General features: G+C 34.8%; 1 protein-coding gene across 2 annotated transcripts in view; it reads left to right on the forward strand.

Annotated features, from left to right (window-relative positions):
- The window catches only part of LOC134535469 (ubiquitin carboxyl-terminal hydrolase 7), an 82,116-nt gene continuing 58,928 nt past the window's right edge, over positions 1 to 23,188 (forward strand). Inside the window, exons 1-3 of one of the 2 annotated variants that reach the window (XM_063374580.1) lie at positions 1 to 413; positions 12,735 to 12,830; positions 16,319 to 16,497. In XM_063374580.1, coding sequence (XP_063230650.1) covers positions 350 to 413; positions 12,735 to 12,830; positions 16,319 to 16,497 — 339 coding nt within the window. In that variant the 5' untranslated portion in view covers positions 1 to 349. The remainder of the gene's footprint in view (positions 414 to 12,734; positions 12,831 to 16,318; positions 16,498 to 23,188) is intronic. The other variant, XM_063374579.1, reaches the window with a different exon arrangement.

Consider the following 23,188-nt stretch of genomic DNA (forward strand, 5'->3'; position numbering starts at 1 on the left):
GACAAGCAGTTTGTGGATTGGTTGCGAACGACTGTGGCGTGAATAGTTGCATGATTGCGACCACCATTTTGTTTATTTTCAATTGAATTTGGTGGTTTGGGATTAGTATTTTCACCGATTTGTATATGTTAAGAATAGTGAATTTTATTTTTACGTTTATTATATATGGTTCGGCAGTTTCCCCCGGAAATAGGGGGTGAAAAAATCCGCAGACATTGGGCGCATCGCAAGTAAACACGTTAAGGTGACCGTATCCGGCAAAAACGCTTATAACTCAGGAAAGGATCGCGCGGTCACTCTCAGTCTTAAGAAAGCGAAAATAAATAATCAAAATTCTGTTGTGGAAAATATGAATCACGTGACGGAAAGAGAGAATCAAGATAACGATGTCGAAGAAATGGAAACGCAGGACGGTGAGTTTTATTATGATACCATACAGTTAATGGCGTCCAATTTTTGTATTTAAATTTTAAGGTGTAATTTTTTCAAAACCTACACTTTGAAACAAAAAATAATAATTTAAAGGTTCTATATTCGTGTGTCGTTTACAATTAATTATGACACTTTTCATAAGCGTTATGAGTAGTTAAGATGTCAAATTTGTTACATTTGTTATTGTTTTGATAAAGTATTATTTTAGTTACTGGGATACGTATTACATTCATAAATGCGGTTTTCACTTAAGTTATTCATAATATACTATCTCTGTTAAGTATAGGATGTTAAAATATAGTGCAATAGAATTTTTTGTGTTCTGATTGGTGGGTTGTGAATAGACTTGTATATGAGCTGTGAAGTTTGATATAATTAATTTTTAACTGATTTTTTTTTTTCAAATGCATAGAATGTGAATTTTGTGCTTGTACCTAATGGCTTAGCTTGGTACTAGTTCGCAGGGAGCTATTTACAGCTTTGTGGGAGTTTATCTAAGGGAACCATTTGTAATGGTTGATCGTGCTAACCTAGTATCTAATAGGTGACTCAGGGCAAGTTGCTTATGTTATTAATATATTAACTGTTTGACAAAGGGGCATCATTATTAACAAATCCCTTGCTGTGAAGATGCATGTAACTGAAGAAAGGCATTGGTGCGGGACTGGCAGTACCTTAATTATAAAAGTGTAGAGTCACTGTTCCTGGGAAATATGTTTAATTATAACTACAGTGTAAGATTTGTTTGATCAGTTCCATTAATACCTACATTATATTTTTATCATAATATTTAAGTGCGGTAAATATGTAGTTGGGCGGTATTTGCGGAAAAAAAATGTTAAAAATCCGAGAATACCTTTATTGTATGCTCTTCAACTTCCTATTTTCATTTAAAGCGGCGGAGGTAAGAAATTCCAAATACTTTAGGAGATATCGAATTTTTTAATTTTGCAATACAAGACCTGTGGAACCATTCGAGCGACGCCATTTTTGTTATTTTGCAGTGTGTTCGTGAATACGTGAATCGTCAATGCGTGATTAATAAAATGGTTGATTAGGTCAGGTCAGTTACATTATTAATACTTTCAAACTAAGCCGACATTAAAAATAATGTGAATTAATTTTAATTATTCTTTAGTTTTAAATTATTTATAATGTAACTGACCTTACCTAACAAACCCGTAACAAAGGATGCACAGTAACAACTCACGTAAATTTTTTTTGTTACTTATTACTTGCGCAACAATATCAAAATAACAAATAAGACTTTAAAATTAGAAACGTTAAAAACTCACCTAAGTTGGAGGCGGTACCTAATTAAACACCGTTTGAAACAATAAATGAACTAAATAATCACGTATTGGTTCGTTTGAATTCTGGCCTATCACGAACAATCACGTGACATCATTATCCAATAAAAAAAGTAGATACTCGTACCTCGTACGTAAACAAGAAACAATGTTGACCGCCACACAATGCACTGGTATTGTGATGAAATTTAAAAATTCAATATCTCCTAAAGTATTTGGAATTTCTTATCTCCGCCGCTTTTAATGAAAAGAGGAAGTTGAAGAGCATATAATAAAGGTATTTTAAAATTCGATATCTCCTAAAGTATTTGGAATTTCTTACCTCCGCCGCTTTTAATGAAAAGAGGAAGTTGAAGAGCATACAATAAAGGTATTTTTGATTTTTAACATTTTTTTTCGCAAATACCGCCCAACTACATATTTACCTTAAGTGCTTGAAGAAAATTGTTTTTGTTCCTCATTTAAAACTTTACAATCTAGATATGATTCATCTTATTTCCAAGAAGCTGCGAGACTACGCAATCACACGTAAACGGGGCTACTTAAGGTGTACTCTTAATCCGTTAACTGTTCGTCATCCATCCTTCTGTCTGTCTCGTCATGCATTCGTTCGTCAACTGACCTAACGATTCACAACACTCCGCATGTCCATCATAATATTTTAGCTCTTGGATTCTGCCAACTGAATATAAGACTATTTTCAGAATTTTATAATATTATTTACGGAAATGCAGCGACTTTAGAATATTATGAAGTTCAGGAAAAAATTTTTGTAAAAAGCTTCAAAATATATTTAAAAAAAGTATAAAAGTGAATAAAATTTAAATTGCTATAGCAAATTGTATTAATTTTCTAAATCAACTGCTTCGAAATGGAAAGAAAATTGGAATATAGTGTTATATTTTTATTTTATTCCAAACCGGAATTTTCAAGAAACATTCTGAGAAACTCGCTAGTGGGCAGGGCCATGAAGTTGAGGGAAATGTGGGCTAAGAGCAGTTAAAAATTTAAAAAAAAATTGTCATTTAATAATCACCAGTGATGTGTAAACATCTGACTTACGTAACTTATGGATTCAATTTAACATAGAATGATCTAAAAAGATGCTAATCATGATAAATGTACGAAAAGTATTCATTTTAAGGAAAAAAAACAGTAACACTTTTTCCCCATTTTAAAACTTATAATTCTGTTGAACATGATGGTACTATTGATCTCTCAGGAGAACCAAATGTGTCAAATGTAAATGCCTCAACGCTGCAGCTGTAACATTTTCCTCCTATATACAAATTATCATCACTTGTGTTTTTGAGGTTATACTTCTTTAGGCTAGTTGAGGGTGAAATTTCAGTATGCATTAGAAATACAATAAAATAAGTGCATATTACACAACACAAACATAACAGATTGAAAGTCCAATGCAAATGCATGCTGAAACTGCTATAGTCATGAGCCGAAGTCATCAAGATGACATGCACCCATAAATATTAACTTTTGCGAACATCGGAGGAGGTGCTAAGCGTATTGGTTTGCCAAAGTAAACTTTATGGTAGCGAAACTATCCTGGAACTTGAATAGTCATAACAAGATATATTCGCAACTTAAAAAATACCTATAATTTATTAGCCAGGAAAATTGTGTTGGGAGAAAAATGGTATAATTTGTTACATGGTATCTTCAGACAAATATAAGAACCCATATATGTATATATATTGGCTCTTGTTTGGAATTTAAAGCCCTTCAAAGTTTCCCTCTGATGGAATTTTTTACTTCACAACCAAAGTCGAGTGATACATATTCAACTTATTTTTGTAATAACAGTTATTAATGTATAATCAAGAAATTAACCATTTTTATTCAGAATTTTATGTAGATTTGGAATATCAATCGTAAAATGTAGTTAAATGCAGAAGTATGTGCAATTTATGTTATAACTTGAAAAAATTATTTAAAATCAGTTCAGTAATCCTATTATAACTTTTTTTTTAATAATCTTTACAATCTTGGGCTTGGTACCATTAGAAAAGCACAAACTTTGCTACAAAATAGTGAAATAAAATTTCAGTATATATATACTTTCTCACCTTCACCCCACCTAAAGAAATGTTTTGGTCGATAGAATTTTTGTTAACTATACATACATACATACATACAGTACATAAGTTGATATAAATAAAATAAAATTACAGAATTGCAGTAGTCATAAAGTTGGGTGTGCAAGCTGTGCTCATAAAAATTGCATTGTTTTACACTTGATGTGCATATGTGAAGTAGGCCTATTTTAAGTTCTTTGTCAATGTAATCTATGAAGGAGCTGATTCCATTTTGAACATTTTGATGTAATTTTTCTCTCACTCGAGGATGTCAGTTTATAATGCACCCTTCCAACCTGAGTCTCAAGTTCTTGTTACGGTACATCTACAGTGCAAGGAATGTTGACTAATGGCACCCAGCATGAATCTTCCTGGCCATAATTACAATGTTCTGGCCAGTGAGGCTGCATACACATCATTATATCTTCATCTTCTTTTTCAAGCACTAACCCAATACAACACTTATCATCGTAAACTGAACACACATTGGAATTGTTTCTACTTTTGAGGCTCTCGGTTTTTTGTCAGAGAGTACTGTAACGAAAACTTCTCATCAGAGCTAATTCGCTTAGCTGCTATTATAGTGCTAGTGAGAGGAAATAGTGCAAGGACCTTGTTCCAGGCACAGTTTTGAACTCTGAGAAACGCATGTTAAGCCCTTCTTCCACTGCGTGAACGTCATCTTTGATCAGCTGAAACTTAATTTTAGTAAGGCATTCATCTCAAAATTGAAACATCTGGTCAGTTGTCAAAATTTGTTCTCTATACAGTTTTTGCAAGCCCTTACTAGATACTGTCCTTTTAACACATCCTCCAACACAATCACAAGCTGTTTAGCATGACTTGTTGCATGCAAGGTCCAAGAAGCTTTTAAAAGTCTTGTGTTATGCTGCACTACCATCTGTGATATACTCCACTAGATTAATGTTAAGGAATTATCATTGAATTAGTAGGCTCAATCTTCTTTGAACCTCATACACAAAGAGAACATCATGGTTCAGGTAATCTGAGATAAAGTACAAAGACATATTGCATGTTTCTCCATCCTATCTGAAGTACAGAATTACTGGATGTACATACTGTGCAAGCAGAACGCACCCAAATATATGACTGATAACAAAAGAATAGTTTTCTGCAAAGTCCATGAAAACTAGTATTTCATTTGGCTGAATGTTTTCTTTCCTCCGTTTCACATAATCTGACTGCTGTTTAGAGATGTATGAGCGTGGTATTAAAGCTGCCAGTTTCTTCAAAAGCAGATCAATAAATTCACATAAAGGAAGGACCAATGTTTGTAAATGGCTGCGATCAGTAGTTACCCATTGTGAAAACAATTTTATTTTCATCATCAAAGTCAGTAAAAATGTTCCTTACGTATTCTTGTAGTTTTCAGAATTTGAACAGTTACGACATATTCTTAACATTTAATCACAGTTTCCATTATCACATACCAGTAAATACATAAGGTTCTTTAGATTTGATTTTTCTAAATTCATAGCACTTAGGAGGAGGATTAGATTCTGGTGTATTGAGCAAACACAGACGGAATATGTACCTGGCTGGCCAACCTTGAGACACCATTTCGGCCGCAACTTACAGAATTTAGAAAATCCTACTTTATCACGAGGAAAGTTCTCTCTGTATGCTGTGTGTAGTTCCTTAAGAATTCAGAGTATTAGGTACTTTTGTTCATGAACGTTTTTGTGTACACTAACCTTATCTTATGCACCTGGCATTAGTCTGTATTTATCTACTTGATAAAAATTGGTAACTTTTTCAACAACTTCAGCATAAATTTTTCAACCTTGCAAAGGCTCAGGATATGAAAGAATTCCTTTTTCTTTCACCAACTGGTGTAATTTTCTTGCTATGTACTCGGAAACATTGAATTCTGTTGAAATTTTCTTTCGTGACCAGGAATTAGGTGCAACTGATAAAATTTTTTACTTCTCCCTTATGGATGTTTCATATTTTGATTTTTATTTGTCTGACTTATTTGAAAATTTATGTCATTTGCATTCCTCTTAATAACTGACTCTTCAAGTAAGTCTTCATCAGTACTTCCTTCAGACTGCAATTCATCTTCTGGTAGTGTCAATACATACTGATACTACTTTTGATTTCACTTTAATTTTGACTTCAGCTATTTTGATTTTGCTATACACTAATTTTGAATGCTTTGAAAGTCCTTTTAGTTTTAAGGGGTCTTTCTTCATGGGAGCCTGTGAGGTTCTGGGCCTTCCTCTTCATCAGAATTATTCTGTGAATTTACAAACTCTTGTTCTTGAAATAACTTCATTCTACAGTTGGAACACAGCTTTTGTCCTGGAACTAACAAAACACCAGATTTCGTTTTTGCATCTTTGGCCATTTGAAGAGATATAGGTCTTATGCCACTTTTTATAGACCTTTTGTGTTTCTTTGCTGGGTCACAAAATTTTTAAAGCTTCCCCATAATATTTAGTAATAATATGGTGTGAACATATACTAGCAAGCACATATAGTTACTTGCTGCAATTCGGAAATTAATTTTTTTATAGTTTTTTATGGATGTCACCCCACAGTTGCAGCAAGTATTTTTGCTACTTCACTTAACACATGTCGCTACACGACAGGTTCTGATTTTAAGGTCCCTGTCGTATTGAGGCAAGCGGTTAGCATTCATAGTATAGTCTAAGATCCTGAGTATAATCGACCTACCCACGTTTGTTTTTTGAATGAGAGGTATTTTTTATACAAAATAATGAATTGCACATGGGTTGCCTAATCATATCGTGGCCATGCTACCATTGATTAAAAAGAATTTCAGAAATTTTCAGAGCAATCTGTAGAAGTCAGAAATAAAAAGAAAAAATAATAGGTGGTCCATCTTTTGCTTGGTCCCAGTACCAAGTTGCCAGGTATAAACATGTGAGTTTGCGTGAGTAATTAACCGTTATTCATAATTTAATTGAAATATATATCAAAATGAAGGTAAATTTATTGCAAACATGATGGTTTTAGGTTGCCGAAGCAAAAGTAATCCATACTTAAGGTTGCTGAGGTTTAAAGTACAAATATTTGGGTAAGAAAGTGATGCGATAGAGAAGCCCTGTTGAGTATTACTCTAGGTAAGAGGAAAGGATATGGCGAAGGAAACAAAAATCTGCATTGTAATAAGATATGGGTTTTATTTCTTCCATTTAATTGGATCTTCCAAGCCTCAAACATTTGATTAGATAGCTCATTTTATCCTTATGCTAAATTAATTCTTCTGAGATACATGCCATATTAATTTTACTAGTAATTAATGCTTTCTGTCAAAGATTGTGAATGGCAAAGTTGACAGGAGTTTGATATTCTATACAATACTACATGGCTTCTACAACCAGGACCTACCAAATTTTTGGGAACCCGGAAAAGTTAACGTTTTAAGGAGGCTGTGGTACAATATAACTTGGTATCCATAATCCGAATGAAAACTTTTATATTACAATTGAGGATTGATAAGTGCTTTTCATTTCACACAGAAAAAAATCATGTTGTAAATTGTAAAGAAAGTGATTCTGCATGTCAACATGAAGGAATAGGTACCTACTTGAATAATGTTTCGTACATTCAGATGGTTAAAATTTTAATAATAAAATTTATATATTGCACTATGCATTTTGATGTTATAAATTATTTATATATTAATTACTCCAAAATATATTCACGGTGGTGTACGTCAACATGGGTGGATGAAAGGATGCGACAGAGTGGCAAAAAGGGGCAGTTGTGGTTGGCCGTGCCCACTGCCATATGGTGCATGAAGTTGCTGGATTTGTTGGTGTTTCACAGTGGACTGTTCAACTGTCTACAAGCAGTGGGCACGAAACACGGTGTCAGTATTATGGCCGGATCAAGATCCTGACTGAGAGAGACCATAGACGCATTTCACGGCTTGTGAATCAAGATCGCTTCCAAACCCGATAGTAATAGCTGCAGTCAGTGAATGAAGGGCCATTCCAACCTGTTAGTGAGAACAGGAACTGTCTACAGTGAACACTTGTAGTTGTTCACCTCGCATGAGGCCACTGCTCACAGGCACATGAAGCTGCGCGTCTTCAACGGACCAGAAATCATGGACGTTGCCAGTAGCTGACGGGCGGAATGTGATGTGGTCTTGTCTGTATTCCCATGACGCACGGAGTCGAGTGGACCGAAGGCCAAGTGAAGCACATCCTGGATATGGGCAAGGCCAGGTTCAAGCCGGAGGGGGGACTGTCATGTTTTGGGGGAGTTCATCGTATCGTGGATTGGGCCCTCTCACTGCGGTGACCACTAACACGAACCAGCATGTTTATTTAAACATTCTGGATGATCAGGTGTTGCCTTTCAGTCAACATCTGCATGATGAGTATACCCCGATATTTCAAGATGACAACAGCGTAGTTCATCGGGCTGGCTGCAATGTGAGACAGGTTTTATAAACATTCCCGCGCCCTATTTCATCTCGATTGGCCTACAGAAACACCTTACTTGTACCTCAGTGAAAATCTGTGGGACATGTTGGAACCCCTGGTTATAGGCCCACACCAGCATCCCCACAATTTGGTGGAACTGCGAGATCAGATCCTGGCTGTGACGTAGCTGCTCTTCCTAACAGAATCCAGCCGGCTATCAAGTCCAGAGGCAGAGCGACACTGTATCAAACAATGTTTGTAATGATTTCTCCAGGGTGACTAATTGTTTGCCTGCAGAGCTTATCTCTAATTGAAAACAAATGTGGGTAGGTCAATTATAGTTGGAATCTTGTACTGATAAGGACTTGTGCAAGTTTGCACCAGTGTTACTGCACAGGCTACCTGAATTAACCTGTCTTTGTAGTTACAATCATGAAAACACCATTTAGTTTACATAGCAAACTATTTTCATTATTAATAAAATACCACACTTGACAAAATTAGTATCAAAACTGAAACATGCCCATAGTAAACATGCTGCTAATGATATATTGATGTGAATACACCACTATCCAATAAAAATTTTACCAATTCTAGAAATGTAACAAATTTGGTCTCCTGTCGCAAAGTAACGTCCACACACGTAAGTAGAACTAGACAAAAAAAATTTTAGAAGTATGATATCACACCAATTCATACAATAACTCTGCTTTGAAAAGTCATTATAAAACAAAAATTATCCACCACCACCACTCTTATAATCATCTAAAGACTTGATTAATTTTAAAAAATTTCTTGACACTAAAACTAACTCCAACTATTGAAGTTCAAATGTGTATCAGTACTGACAAAATCAATTAAGAAATCATAAACATATATGAATTGAATAAACAAACTTTAAAAAAATTTAAACCAACTTTAAAATATTAAGTTCACTTAAGAGCAAAAAATTAATGTTTTATACACCAAATTTTTAATTGTTTGTTTCATTTATTGTAATTAGGTACTTTGTTTATTATGTAATTATTGTTTTATAATTTTGTAGTCGGCGCCAAGTAAAAAAAAACAGACTGCGAGTTAATCTATACATGTGATAGAAGTGAAACTACCCTGGCATTTCAAACCTCAACTAATTTTGTATACTAGTGCTATCTTCATATCTCTTTGGTCAAATACCTATTCTCTGCCCTGTTCGCGTTAGAAACATTTCACAAAAATTTTTCACGAAAATGTTGCATTAAATATCTGCATTGAAAATTTAATCTCATCGCTCCCAAAGAAGTTTCAATTCAAAATTACGCTATAATTGTTGTTGATAGTCACTAAATTTCAACGACTGTTTGAAATCACTTTTAATGGTAGTCAGGAAACAACTGTCGCTAGGAGTGTGGGTGCAGTGTTTGCCATGTTTTCCAGGCAGTGGCCGGTATTTAGCTCTGTAGTCATCGCTTTATGTTGGTTGTGTGTGTTTGCGATAAATAATGGATGCTATATATACCAAGTATTATACAAGTAAGGTATATAATTTTTATGTTATATTAGGCACCAACTTCAAAATTATAAAACAATAATTACATATAAAACATTAATTTTTTGCTTTTTAGAACTTATGTATTTTGAAATCCATTTTTTTTAATGGTTGTTTATTTTTCAATTTTTAGTAATGGGTAGACCTTGAATAATGACTGCTAGTTGAAACTGAAGATGGAAAAAGGAAACACCTAGAAAATAATAGGAATGAAAATATTAAAAAATATAAGAATGTCAGTACACAGGATTGAGAAAATAGATTGTCGGTTATGAGGGTTTATGTGTTAAATAAATTAAGAAATGAAAGTCAAGAAGATTGAGACCATCACTTTACCATGATACATGATAATTTAACAAACGCAGATGTTAAATGCTGTGCTCATCGACGTAGTTTAATTTGCAGGCGACGGCCAGCAAAACAGAGGAAGAATGTGCTATCAGCTTAGTCAAATTTGCGAGCAATTTTATAATAAATCAGAGGAAGAATGTGCGCATCATTAAAATTTTATTCACGAGCTGCTAACCAATGAATCTGATGAACAGCGATTAAGCGAATTACGTAATTATTCCTCACAGAGGGTGCTTAATGAAACTTCAGAACAAAGGGACAGTCAATTAAATAATTTAAGACAAGGAGTACACTATTCAAGAAATATATTAGGTGGTGAACAATTTCGAACAGCCATTAACATTTTTTGCAGATGTACTAAATGTTGTATTACTTAATCCCCAACAGCGTGTTAATTTGCCTCCAGAATTAGTTTCTGTCAGTAGGATAGTGACGTGTTTTCGATGCTCAAATACTATTAAAAACGTAGAGTTCCGCCTCAAGCTCATTGGAATAAGATGGGAGTTGCTACTGTACCACATGAATTAGCCACATGTATTACTCAAACCAAAATTTGTGGAAGTTACATCGTTAACTGGAGTTGCTGCCCGACATAAATTGGGCAAGACTCTACATTCCGTATTTTTACTTCCTATTGAAATAGACAAAACTTTGACTAGACAGAATCTGCAACAAGAGAGAAATTTCAACTTATTGACTGGCCATCTTACTGATATGCACAAATTAGCTTTTTACATAAATAAAAAGCTGCTATTATAAGGTTATATTTTGAAAATTTTTGTCTTGATTCCAATCCTAACAAAATATGGCTATTTAACGTAGAATCACCCATAAAGAGATCTTTTATAAAACAAAAGTGTACTGAAAATGTAAAAATGGGTGTAAACTCTAAGCACAGTAAAAATGTGTGAATATGTATTTGGTTACATTTAGAATGATTCTCATGGGAGAGTGGACTTTATACATTACCTTATAATTATCAATATAATTTTAACTATACAGATTTAAGATGTTTATCAACAATACTCAAAACCCTTTACAATGCCTAAAAATTACTAAGAAATGGGACAAGGGTGGCCTAGCACCCGAAGAAAATAAAAATTAAGGGAGATTGAAAGAAACGTAAACCTACTGTGCCCCTGGGGCTGTTCCCTCCCTCAAAGTACAGGAGGATTATATTAAAGTTAAAGGGGAACCTAGTCCCCGCAAGTCAAAAGCTTAATTAAACTAATGAATTTACGTTATGGCCAGACCTAGTCTGCCAGCAAGCCAAACATTACATTGACGATTGAAAATAATAACAATTTTTATGTTAGGGAGCCTAGCTCCCAGCTGTCCTTAAATAATTGCAAAACATATACACTTTTACCATAACTGAGTTTACCCCGGGGAGTAGCCCCTCCTGAATTTTCTTAAGTAATTATAGATTTAATGGGCAGGCTGCCTGCCCCAAAGAAACCCATATATGGCTGCCCCCCACCCACTGCACTGCTCTCTTGTAAGAGCTATTAGGGCATGCACACTTGACCGGCCTCTGGGAGACCAGCCAAGCGTGGACACCAGGATGTATTAAAGTCCCTGCAAGCCACAACGTGATGCAGGCCCCACCACATCACTACAAGTAGTGACACGATGGAGGCTGTTATTGGAGTTGTCTGAATACTGGCCTACAGTTATTGCCCAATCCCCATTACGCACAAGGCTGAACTACTACACTCTGATCTTAACCAAAAGGCAGAGAAGCATTCTTTAAAAAAAAACACACACACAATAATATTAACATTACACATTAACAACCACAATTAAACAAATACTATATGTAGCTCTTTTTTCCTCCTTCCAGAATCAAAGTAAAGGCTTTTAAGTTAGTAGTTTGGAAGTAAATAATGTTGAGTAGCTCAAGATGAAGATTTTAGTTTATCCATCTCCAAGTACTTCTATAAAGTAAATATTTAGTGTAAAAATAACTTAAATTATTTATTTATTCCGCTGGGAATATCGTGAGACAGAACATGGTAAGTGGTTTCAACAACAGCTGTGCTAGCGAACACTGGGACACTAGGACCTGCTGACATGCCCTTGTGCGTTGATGTCGGCCATGTTTGCCCCCGTAAGTCGTTAATTGTGAAGTTTATCAGCTGTTGGTAGGCAAATAGCAAAGAAATGAACAAATTCAATAGGTACTTTCAGTATGTTCTTCTTGAATCTCTAATATCTGCTGATCATTAATATTGAAACTTCTTATCACCTTGAGATAACAAATGGTTTAAACATGGATGTAAAGTTTTTTTTTAATTAAGAGTGCAGTTTGTATTTCTCTTCACAAAGAGACAGTATAATACAGTGGCAGATATTAGTTTTGCTTGCTTTAGTTCACATGTGATTATTGAAAGGTTATGAAAGAAATTATAATTTTTTATTCTATATAACCTGGTAAACACGCTGTTATCATTAAACGTCAAAAGCTCTTCTTATAATCCACTAGCTTAAAAAAAATTAAATTAATATTTATTATTTATTAATTGAAATAAATTAATATATAGAGTTACCAACAATGAGAAAGTGAGTGCTCTAGGCGTGTGTATCTTTATTGCAGTTGAACCACTGAAGCCCGCAAGTGACGAAGACAATCAAATGAACGGTGAGCCAATCCAGGAACAGAACATTATTCAAGACACAGAAATGGATGAAGGTGAGGAAAAATCAGTTGTAATAATGCAGTTTATTTCTTGGCTTTCACAACTCTCTTGCAGACTATCATCCAATTTCCCACCTTAATTGATAAACCTCTTTTTATTAAAGTTCTTAGAGTTATTCTAGATATAAAATTATTCTTCCATTGGCATGTGGGTTACTTATATTCCTCTTTTCTTAGAGCTGTCGTTGTTTTTTAATTTATTACTTTTTGTGCTACCAATCATGACTCAATTCTTTCTCTCTATTATCTTTAATTAGATCCAAATTGGAATATTGTTCAGTAATCTGGAATGGCATCAAGATGGCTGACGTAAATAAATTAGAAAGCATACAAACTAAATCAACTGAATTAATGATTTTAAAGAATATACCTTCACCTAATCTGATAAGCCTTGTTGACCGGAGAGCTTACTTAGGTACACTCTTTGTTGACGCGACTTCCTTGAGAATACTGGCCTTAAAGTTCCTCAAGTTAATACTCCACTCCGAACTTTTTCCACTCGCCACAACTTTAATGACCTCATCTTCACACTCATTTCAAATTACAGTAAACAAATTCAAAATACAAAAAGTCACCTTGTCCAGTAAATATTTCTTATTTTTGGTTTAGTAAATACTTAAGTTTTTCTCATTATTACTAATATTTTAAGCCCAGCATGCGTTGCAATGCCTCTTTCAATTATTATTTTTTTGTGATTTGTTTAAGTAGGTATACATACACAAAGCATCTCTATCTTCCATCACTCCCCATATCGCTCTATATATCTCTAACTCTCCCTATATGTGTATATATCTGTCACTATATAACTAAGTATGTATATTACTTTATCTGTTTCTATCACTATCTCTTGATAGCACTCTATATTTCCATATATCTTTATCCCTCTATGTATCTATATATCTCCATAAAACTCCATCTCAATATTTCTATAACTATCATCTATTTCTGTATCACTTTGTCTCTATATCTCTCCAGATTTATCTATCACTTTATATCTTTCTCTATATCTGTCCATATATTTTCCTATATCCCTCCATATATCTATATCTCTCTATCTTACTTGATCTCTCTATTCCTTTATATCTCTATACCTCTATCTCTCTTTATTTCAATATATCTTTCTATCTGTATACATCAATACATCTCTATGTGTCTCTCTCTATTTCTCTAGATCTCTCTCTCTCATCTCACGCACCACCATTATTATTTTGACTCCAGGAAAGAGTAACTGTCATAAAATACTTACTGATAATTATCAAAATTTCACCTAAACAGTGATCCTCCTTGTCTTTCGAAAGTCAAGTTTGCAAGTTTTCATTGAGATAGGATAAATTGTTTTCAATTGTTATTTGGATCATAGAAAAGAGAAACCATCATAAAATACTTACTGAGAAATATGTATTTTGTTTACATATCCAAAAAATTTTTTAAAAATTCATATTTGGATCATAGAAAATAGGAACAGTCATGAAATATTAACTGGTAAATATCCAATATGACTTGAACGCCACCATTATTAATTGGATCATAGAAAAGAGGAACTGTCATAAAATTATTACTGGTAAATATTCATTATGACTTGCACCACCTATTGTATGTCGATGGAACTATGTCAGAAACTATACTTACTAGTAATTATCTGATGCGATTCGCACGTCACCTATTGCATTTTATCTCATCTTCCTCGTGTTTCAAAGTCAAAATGTGCAAAATTGCATAGAGATAGGATGAACGATTTGTTAACAATGAAAGGCGAAATATCAAGAATAATTCAATTCAGCTTTAAGGGTTGGTTTTATTGAATCTCACCTAGACAGTGACCTTCCTCGTGTTTCAAAGGTAAAGTGTACAAAATTCCATCGCGTTTGAATGAATGGCATGGCAGCGCATAGAATACGAACAAAAAACCATTGATTTTTATATATTAAATATAATTGTAATTTTTAATTAATCAAACAATTTTATATATATGTTACTCTCATTAAACATTTTGTTGGTTTAAGTAATTATTAGAATTTAAGTATTCATATGGATATTTGTATGTTGTGTTGTCTTGAATTTGATTTCTCTACAATTTTTTTTTTTTTTTTTGTTTCTTGTAATAGTTTTGTTCTATTATTTGTTCTGTGACTGTATATGTTTTGTACTTGCTCTACATGTTGTGACTTGTGCTTTGGTATGGCATTTACAAATAAAATAAAAAAATTGGGCATTGATATGTTTACATCTCATGACCTAAACTCGTACTGTGCTTCACATCCTAGTAATTTTCTTACGGTAGAGCCACAAAGTAGGCTAGTGCGTCATACAAGAGTATTTAAATGATAAAAAATTGTTTATGGTTAAATATCTTAGGTTTTCCCCTTCCCTACCTTCAGTTCTATAGATTTTGGTGTGGATAATCAGTTTTACAACAAGTCTAATGGAAACTACAATAGCCTACAATCTTTAGAAATTTATTGAAATAAATCAGCTAGGCAGCTTTTAAAACCATCAGTTACTCACAAATGCTAACCTTACACTTAAGGTGTACCCTATTTTTAAGATTCTGTAATTTTATATTCAGAACAATTCACAAGGAACTAAAATAAACCTATACTGAAGAACCGAGTATTCTTAGGTGAATTATAGGGTTAAGCATTTAGTTAATATTTGTACATGGTTCACAAGGAATATAAATCTAAATTGGACCACATAAAATATTTTATAGATAATTAATGTGGCTAACCTAACCAATCTTTTTCAGTTATTGTTTACGTTACCTATCTGTACATTTACCCTCAAATGAGCAAAACATTTTAATTTTAAAAGATGTAAACTTTTGGCAAAAATTGTTGAAAACAAAGGTGGCATCTTTCAATTATGACTCATTAGAAATAGAGTGATATATGAATAATTGAATTCATGATGAAATACAACAGGGAAAATGTTTCCAAAATCCTCTTCCTATTTTTTTTTTTCCTTTACAAAGTACAAAGTTTCAGATTAATTTTTAAAAATTTTCATTTCATTACAAAGTTGAGTATAAAAAAGGTTGTGCTCTGGTGGTATCTGGCAACAGAGCACACAGAAACAAGGACAGCACTAATGGCAAGAATCTTGCAGTGGAAAGAGAGAGTGAATGCCCATTTTAAAGCACACCTCAAACTGAGGATGAGATGCGGTAGAGTCGTTAATATTAATTTGATTAATTACTCCCTGGCGGGGAGGAGGCCAGTGGGGACCTCACAGACCACCGAGAGGAAACAGTGGTGTGTACCTCCGCCGACATTGTGCGCAGGGAATAAGGTTTGGCAGCCTGTGTCTCCGGCTTGCCTCCTGGAGTCTGTGAGCTGCCCACGACTACCGTGCACGTTGAGCGCTCCTTGTTCAAGGAACTGCACAGTATTTCGTTCCTTCCTCACACAACACGAAGCTGGTGTTTTTAGTTGCAGTACGATCGTGGAACTGCAACACTTTGTAATTCGTGATGTTCTCCGCAGACGAGGCCCGGTCCGAAGCGACCTTCAGCTACACGGTGCCAAACTTCAGCAAGATGAAGGAGTCCATGTTGTCGCCGCCGTGTTACGTTCGTAACCTGCCGTGGAAGATAATGGTGATGCCGCGCACGAGCCAGACGCAAGACCGGCAGACACAGAAGAGCTTGGGTTTCTTCCTGCAGGTGTGTGGTTTTACTGTGTTTTTGTTTGGTGAGTTCTTTGATTGTTACATTCAGTCCTCTCGGGCCATATCTTGTTAGTATCTCAGGTATACACCCAGCAGGCAACTAGCAATTCCTGGTCAACCTACCTATAGGCATTGTGCAGCGTTGGATCATTGTAGACCTATCTTCCTTGCTGACTTACTGTTCCGTAGATAGTGCTGTTGCAACAGCAGTGCATACTTCACATGTTTCAAAGCTGTGCAAAAGCACGCAACACAGCTGCCCAAATTCAAAAGAAATTCTGCAAAAAAAATGAGGTGACATTTCTTCTAGGTGAGAGAAATGACATTTTAAGTAGCCTTGAGAAGATTTGGGCCTGGATTTGAATGTCTGCAAATCCTGATAGGGTATTTACTCATTTGGGAACCCGGGTTGATGTCGGTGTTCGTGGGCGGTGAAGCAGGTGTTATTGTGGTCTACACATACTGGGTAAATAAAATAGAGCGGGGTGAGTAGATATTAGAGTAAATTTATTATAGCATAAATGTAATGAATAGAGACCCCGAAAAAGGGTGAAGCGCGAAATTCACGAAATAACGCGAAAATTAGATACTTTAAACGAATTTTGCGACTTTCCTTTGATTTTGACATAGTCGCGAAATTCACGAATTTTCGCGCGAAGTTCACACTTTTTCGCGCGAAATTCACGCTTTTTCACACAAAATAATGTCCTTATGTCGTAAGTTCTAATTATTTACGCCATCATAAACATAGGCGTGAAATAAACATAGACTGAAAGACTAGTGCCGTGATATTATCTTCGTTTTGACACGTTACTGAAATCCACGTATTTTTTTTACTCTCTGTACAAGCAGTAAATATTTCCATCGCAAATAAAAACAAATGTCAACAATCGATATGTGCGCACTACCAACATAACAAAATTGACTCCACAGTTTTCGTGTTTTGAATAATGGTTGTTTCTGCCGCAAGGCGCACTGGTGTCGACTTTTCTAACCTAATTTAATCGCATCGAGCTAAGATGGCAGTCATGTTTGCGTGCACATATCTTGAGTGTTTACAAATACCGTCCACATTTTGTAAGTTTTGTGATACAATTGAATTTGTGGCTAAGATGCCGAAACTTCGACACTGTTTGATCGCGGAAGAGAGATAAAATCGGGTGATTTTATATTTTTGATCAGCGGGACAAAATTATGATGTGCAAGTTCTGCAACGTGCGGGTTGATTGTACACGCAAAGACACGTGCAAAAAGCATGTGGCAAATGACAAAACAAAACAAAAAAGACAATTAATTTGTCAAGCATTCTACCGTGTCTAAACAAATCTCGATAGGCGACAGCGTGAATAAAGCAAACAAGCTTGAAAGTGCAGAAAACAAGAATTTTTTTCTGATTTTGTTAATATGATGCTGTAAGTTAACATTCCTTTGGAAAAAGCTGATCATCCAGCTATGAGGGAATGGTGTAACACCCATGTTGAAGGTTAGCCTTATTTATTTAGAAATGTTTTCCCCCTCTAATAAAAGTTCATAAGCATATGTAGGCCTACAATATTGTGGCGTGCCTCCGTCAGACGTCCCGCGTACACCTATACACATAACAATAAATAACCTATAACATTGGGGGGTGGTACTGTAGCTCGTTGGTAAGCATGGTACTCGAGATCAAGTCTTCTCCCTATACAGGAAGTGTAGGGTATAATTTATGTACTGAAAAGAGACGTGATTAGTTCATTCAAGCACAGAGTTTATTCACTAGGATAAAAAAAAATAATTAAACAAATATTTGATTAACAAATTAATAATAAATCATTTAACAAAGGGGTTAACGAATAAATAAATACATTAAATACACATTAAAGTGAAGTCAGCCGGCAAACAATTATCGCTACAACAACATGGCCGTCGCCGCAGCTCCGCTGAGGAACAGTACACTTCCCAGTTACCACTACATACATGCTTATAACCAGACGTCGATTTTTCCCAAAACAAATAATAATAAATAATAGGGATGGAATAATACTACATTATTTCTTAAACGATTAAGTACAGGACGAAGATCGTCCAGCCCGAAGCTTAGACTCCCTATCCATCACTGCCAAATCACTTACCCTCTGACTGGAGACGGAGAAAAGTTGTTTCAAACCGACGTGGACCCGGCTTCCAGAGAGGTCCCCAGGCAAAAAGCCTCGGCCCCTCCCTGGAAGGAGGTTTTAACTACAAAACTGGGCCACTCCGGAAAAAAAAAACACGAACACCGGGAAAACTTAGCCACTGGGGGAACTGGCTGTCCCCCCTTCCCACAAGGAAAAATGAAAAACAACTGAAGTCTGCAGTTCCTTCTGCGCAGGCGCGAGCGAGTTTCCCCCTCTCCCTGTTGCGCTGCTCGATTGTTTGTTTCAGTCTACGTTTCCAAAGTCGGACGCCAGATGGCAACACTAATCAGGACAGAGTCCTCGAAACGAGTACACAAAAGCCTCGCGTGGCAGAACAAACAAAATCGACGTTACACAGCGGGTTTTTCTGGAACGGCGTGTTGCAACCTCTCAGCGGGCCCTGGCCAGCGACCCGCGAGAATTAGCTAACCACGCAGCCTCGCAAAAGCCCGCGGTGCCTGTAAACTAATGTCGCAGCAACCTATATTCCAATACCCGCGTGTCGAAATTAACCGGCCGAGCCTGGAAACGTGCACGTACACCAACACGTAAACCTAACGAGATACAAAAGTAAAATAAAATTTAAGAAAAAAAAGTAATGAAATTTCCAGACCGCGACAATATTATCGATTAACTTACCTTTACTTCAAATAAATATGCAAGTACCTCAGATTAACAAACACATAAATAGGATGGATTGCATTGTGAAATGGTGAGCACACCACAATATATTTTTGACTGATTGATTGATGGTTTGACTCTGTAATCTAGCAGTACCTAATCTAGAAAAGGTTAGGTTAGGTTTGGCTAAGAATTGTTTTGAATAAATTAGCCCATTAATATTTTCAGCGATAACCTTATAAATGTTACCTATTTATAAGTATATTGTAAGTTATGTATACATTTTAGGTGCAGGGGATTTGCCATCATCAGCCAACACTCTTAGGGCGGAATTCATAGTGGTGATATAAGCAATACTTGAAAAAAGTACTGCTTATATGCATGCTTAAGTATGGCATTAAATTCATAGCGAACAAAAAGAGCACTGCTTATTAGGACTACTTCAAGTAATACTTCACGAAGCACTGCGTCAAATAAGTACTGCTCAATACGAATTCACAGCCATGAAATAAGTTTGCCTTGTTTCGCAAGTATTCATAATCAAATAAGCCGTGCTTATTCATTGATATAAGTAATACTTCATGAAGTCGTCTATCTAGGTGACTCAAGTACCGGTACGCCGTCAAGATGGCGGACCCACGTGTTGCAATATAACCCCGTATATAGTCTGTATTGTCAACATTAAGGGACGTAACAAATGTAATGGTATGCCAAATGAAACTTTATAATAGTAAAACTACTATGGAATATATTTGTTAAGCTGAAATTGCCACAGAAAGAAGTAATCGGAAATTTTAAAATACGTTATGAAAATACGTTGCTTGTATATTACCCATTATCTCCTATCACATGAGTAGAAGTTGCGGTAGCGTAGTGGCGAAGGGCACGATGGCAGCGGTAGAAGGGTGATTTTGAATGTGGTTCGAATCCTCATCAGTCCAATTTTTTTTTTAGTTTTTTTTAAATAACAGATAATTAAATTGTACATACTGTGCTTTCTGCAAATATAAATTATTATAATTAATTTATGATATATTATTAACTACATTTAGGTGTCTCAGTCCATTGATTTTATTCATAGTACTACGTACCTAGATTTATTTTTACTTTTAAAAAAGTAAAGTAAAATCACATGTTCACAAATAATTTAAACTAAAAGTTAATTTTATAATTAAAACGCCAACGTTTATTAAGAAACGAGTGTCCATAAATTAATAATGAATAAACTGATACTTCATAGCGACACACCTGTGAGGGTAAAAAAAAAAACATGCAAAATGTTTTTCTTCACCTAAGATTTAAATTTATTACGCGGTATGTGCGTGTTTATTTGTCTCACTGGGTTACAAAAAATATTAGTTACAATTCCTCTAATTATGTAGTTAAATATATAAGTAATCAATAAATCTTATATATAACATATATGAATCGGTAGCATTTTTTTACTATTACAATGAAATTAGCTTGATTAACTGTATAATTAAATTAATATTAGAATTCAAACCGTACATAAACTACATTTAGTAAACCTAATGTCCCTTGTATCATTTAAATTTATATATTTTTAGATTTTGAAATTAACCTACAACTTAAAAATATATTTGTAATTCCAAAATTTCTCTTAATTTGTTTTTAAATACTAAACCAATTTTGTTATTTATTTGCAAATGAAAAATATAAGATAAAATATCAAATAATATTTCCGCAAGTTACATAATTTTTAACACAAACAGGTGTAACTTTCACTTTTTTTTTTCAGTATTTTGATAAGTTGACTTCGTACAGGTTTATCCTCCCCTGATATGTTTGCTTTGGTCGGCAACTGCGTTGGCTGGTTTTCTGTTAGCATTCTAGGTATCGTGTGTATGGAGTTAAGAAATCTTTCTGCGGTTCTGCTATACAAATTTTTATGAAAATTTTTATACCCATGGGTATAACAGAAGTTATAGCAGAAAATGGGCATCGTGTGGGGTGTTGTAAGGAATAGATTATGTAAGTTATTAATTCCCGTTAATTTTTCCATATATTTAATTAAAATTGAGAGAGTAAACAAATTCAATTTGGGGAAAGAAACGAAACAAATCGTTGCCGCTTAGTTTTGTAAACAATACAGGCTACATACATAACCTCTTCTGCATCTAGCGTGATGGATTTTGGTGATTGGGACGATTTTGAACAATTTGCGGATGAAGTTTACGAGGACCATGTCAATGTACGGACACCAAAGCGCTACGTACAAGATGCATTAAACCCTTTCGAATGGTATAGTGATTCTGAGTTCAAGCGACGTTTCAGGTTCAGCAAGAACACAGTCATCCAAATTATCATGCCGTTAATTGAACCTGCACTGAGGAAAGAAACTACTGCTTTGTATTTTAAGACCAACTGCTTAAACAAAATTCTTTCCGAATCAGTATAATGTTTTCCTCTCTTTTCTTTCCCACTAGCCATCACGAATCATGAAAGTTGTTTCGCTACCACGTGGTTAACTTCACCTGCTTATAGATCACAAACACAATATGGCCAACATAATTTAACAACACAAAGATTCAAAACATATTTATGTAGTTGTAAGTTCGTTTTTAATACATGTTCATATTTATGTTATTCAAGTTCACTATCAAATAAAGTATAAATATCATCTTACGTATTAATTTCATTATTTTAAACGCATATATGGTTTGAAACTTGGGCATTTTTATTTTCAAACAGGTAAACTATGTATTTACAGCGGTATATTTGCTTGCGTTACTTTGACACCAAATTCGTCCTTTACTTTTTGAGATACTTCATCAAGTACAGCATGGCCAATATAAGTAGTGCTTTTTCAAGTATTACTTCGTCAAGTATAGGTTTATGAATTCATTGCTGGAATAAGTACTACTTGAAGAATAAGCACTACTTTATAAAGTATTACTTATTCGCCAAACAAGCCTTCGACTATGAATCCCGCCCTTAGAGAAACTTATGTCCCAAAAATTGGCCAGGCAAATAAGGAAGCAGTAAGGCTATGAGGTTTTTTTTACACCGCCAATGGCATAATTTTTTCACAATTTTTTGGGGTCTCTACTGATTGCTTATTTTTACACCGCTTTTGTCATTTTTTTGCACCGCTTTTGTCATTTTTTTACACCGAAATGAGCCAGTTTTGTTTACCATTTTCTGGGGTCCCTAGAAATGAATGTGAAAATAGACCAAAGGCTCTGCTACAAACTTGTTCCTCGAATAATAATGATGAAAAATACAGCAGCATATAAAAGTGGGCTCAAATAGCCAGTGTTAGCAAACATAATACATCACAAAAGATTCTACCACTATAAAATGAAAGCCCCTACTGAAACATTGTATGACAAAACTATTAAGAACTTAATTAACATTGGCATCATTAGTTGTATGCATTAATAATTTGTATGAAAACTTTTAGTGAAATGTAGCTAGTAAAATGACCAGAAAAATTATCAAACAGTTAACAAAAAAAATATTAAACCGTTAAACAAAAACAGTTAGGAAAAAGAGGTAGCAAAATGACAATAAAAATTATAAAAAGAACAGCTTAAAGATGACTCGGGTCAAATATGTATTAAGGCACTGTCTCTAGAACCAATTACAATATGAAGAACCAAAAACAAAACAAATTAGCATAAAACCGTATTTTAAAAAATATGATGGCTAACAATATCAATTAATACACAAGCAAAAGAGATATAAAGAAAATTTATGTGTATCACTGCACCCGGAGTACCAGTGTAATTATTCAAAACAGTCAACTCGCCTCAGAATTTGACTGATAGTGACCACAAGCTCTCCCTGGCCGGGTGAGGATAACACGAGTCCTGCAGCTCTTGTCTTCCTCGGAGACTCAGCCCAGAGCTCAACAGAGTCTCCTTCTGTACGGCTCGTAGTAACTGA

This window comes from Bacillus rossius, chromosome 8 (assembly GCF_032445375.1).
Source record: "Bacillus rossius redtenbacheri isolate Brsri chromosome 8, Brsri_v3, whole genome shotgun sequence".
In the NCBI taxonomy this organism is placed as follows: Eukaryota; Metazoa; Arthropoda; class Insecta; order Phasmatodea; family Bacillidae; genus Bacillus; species Bacillus rossius.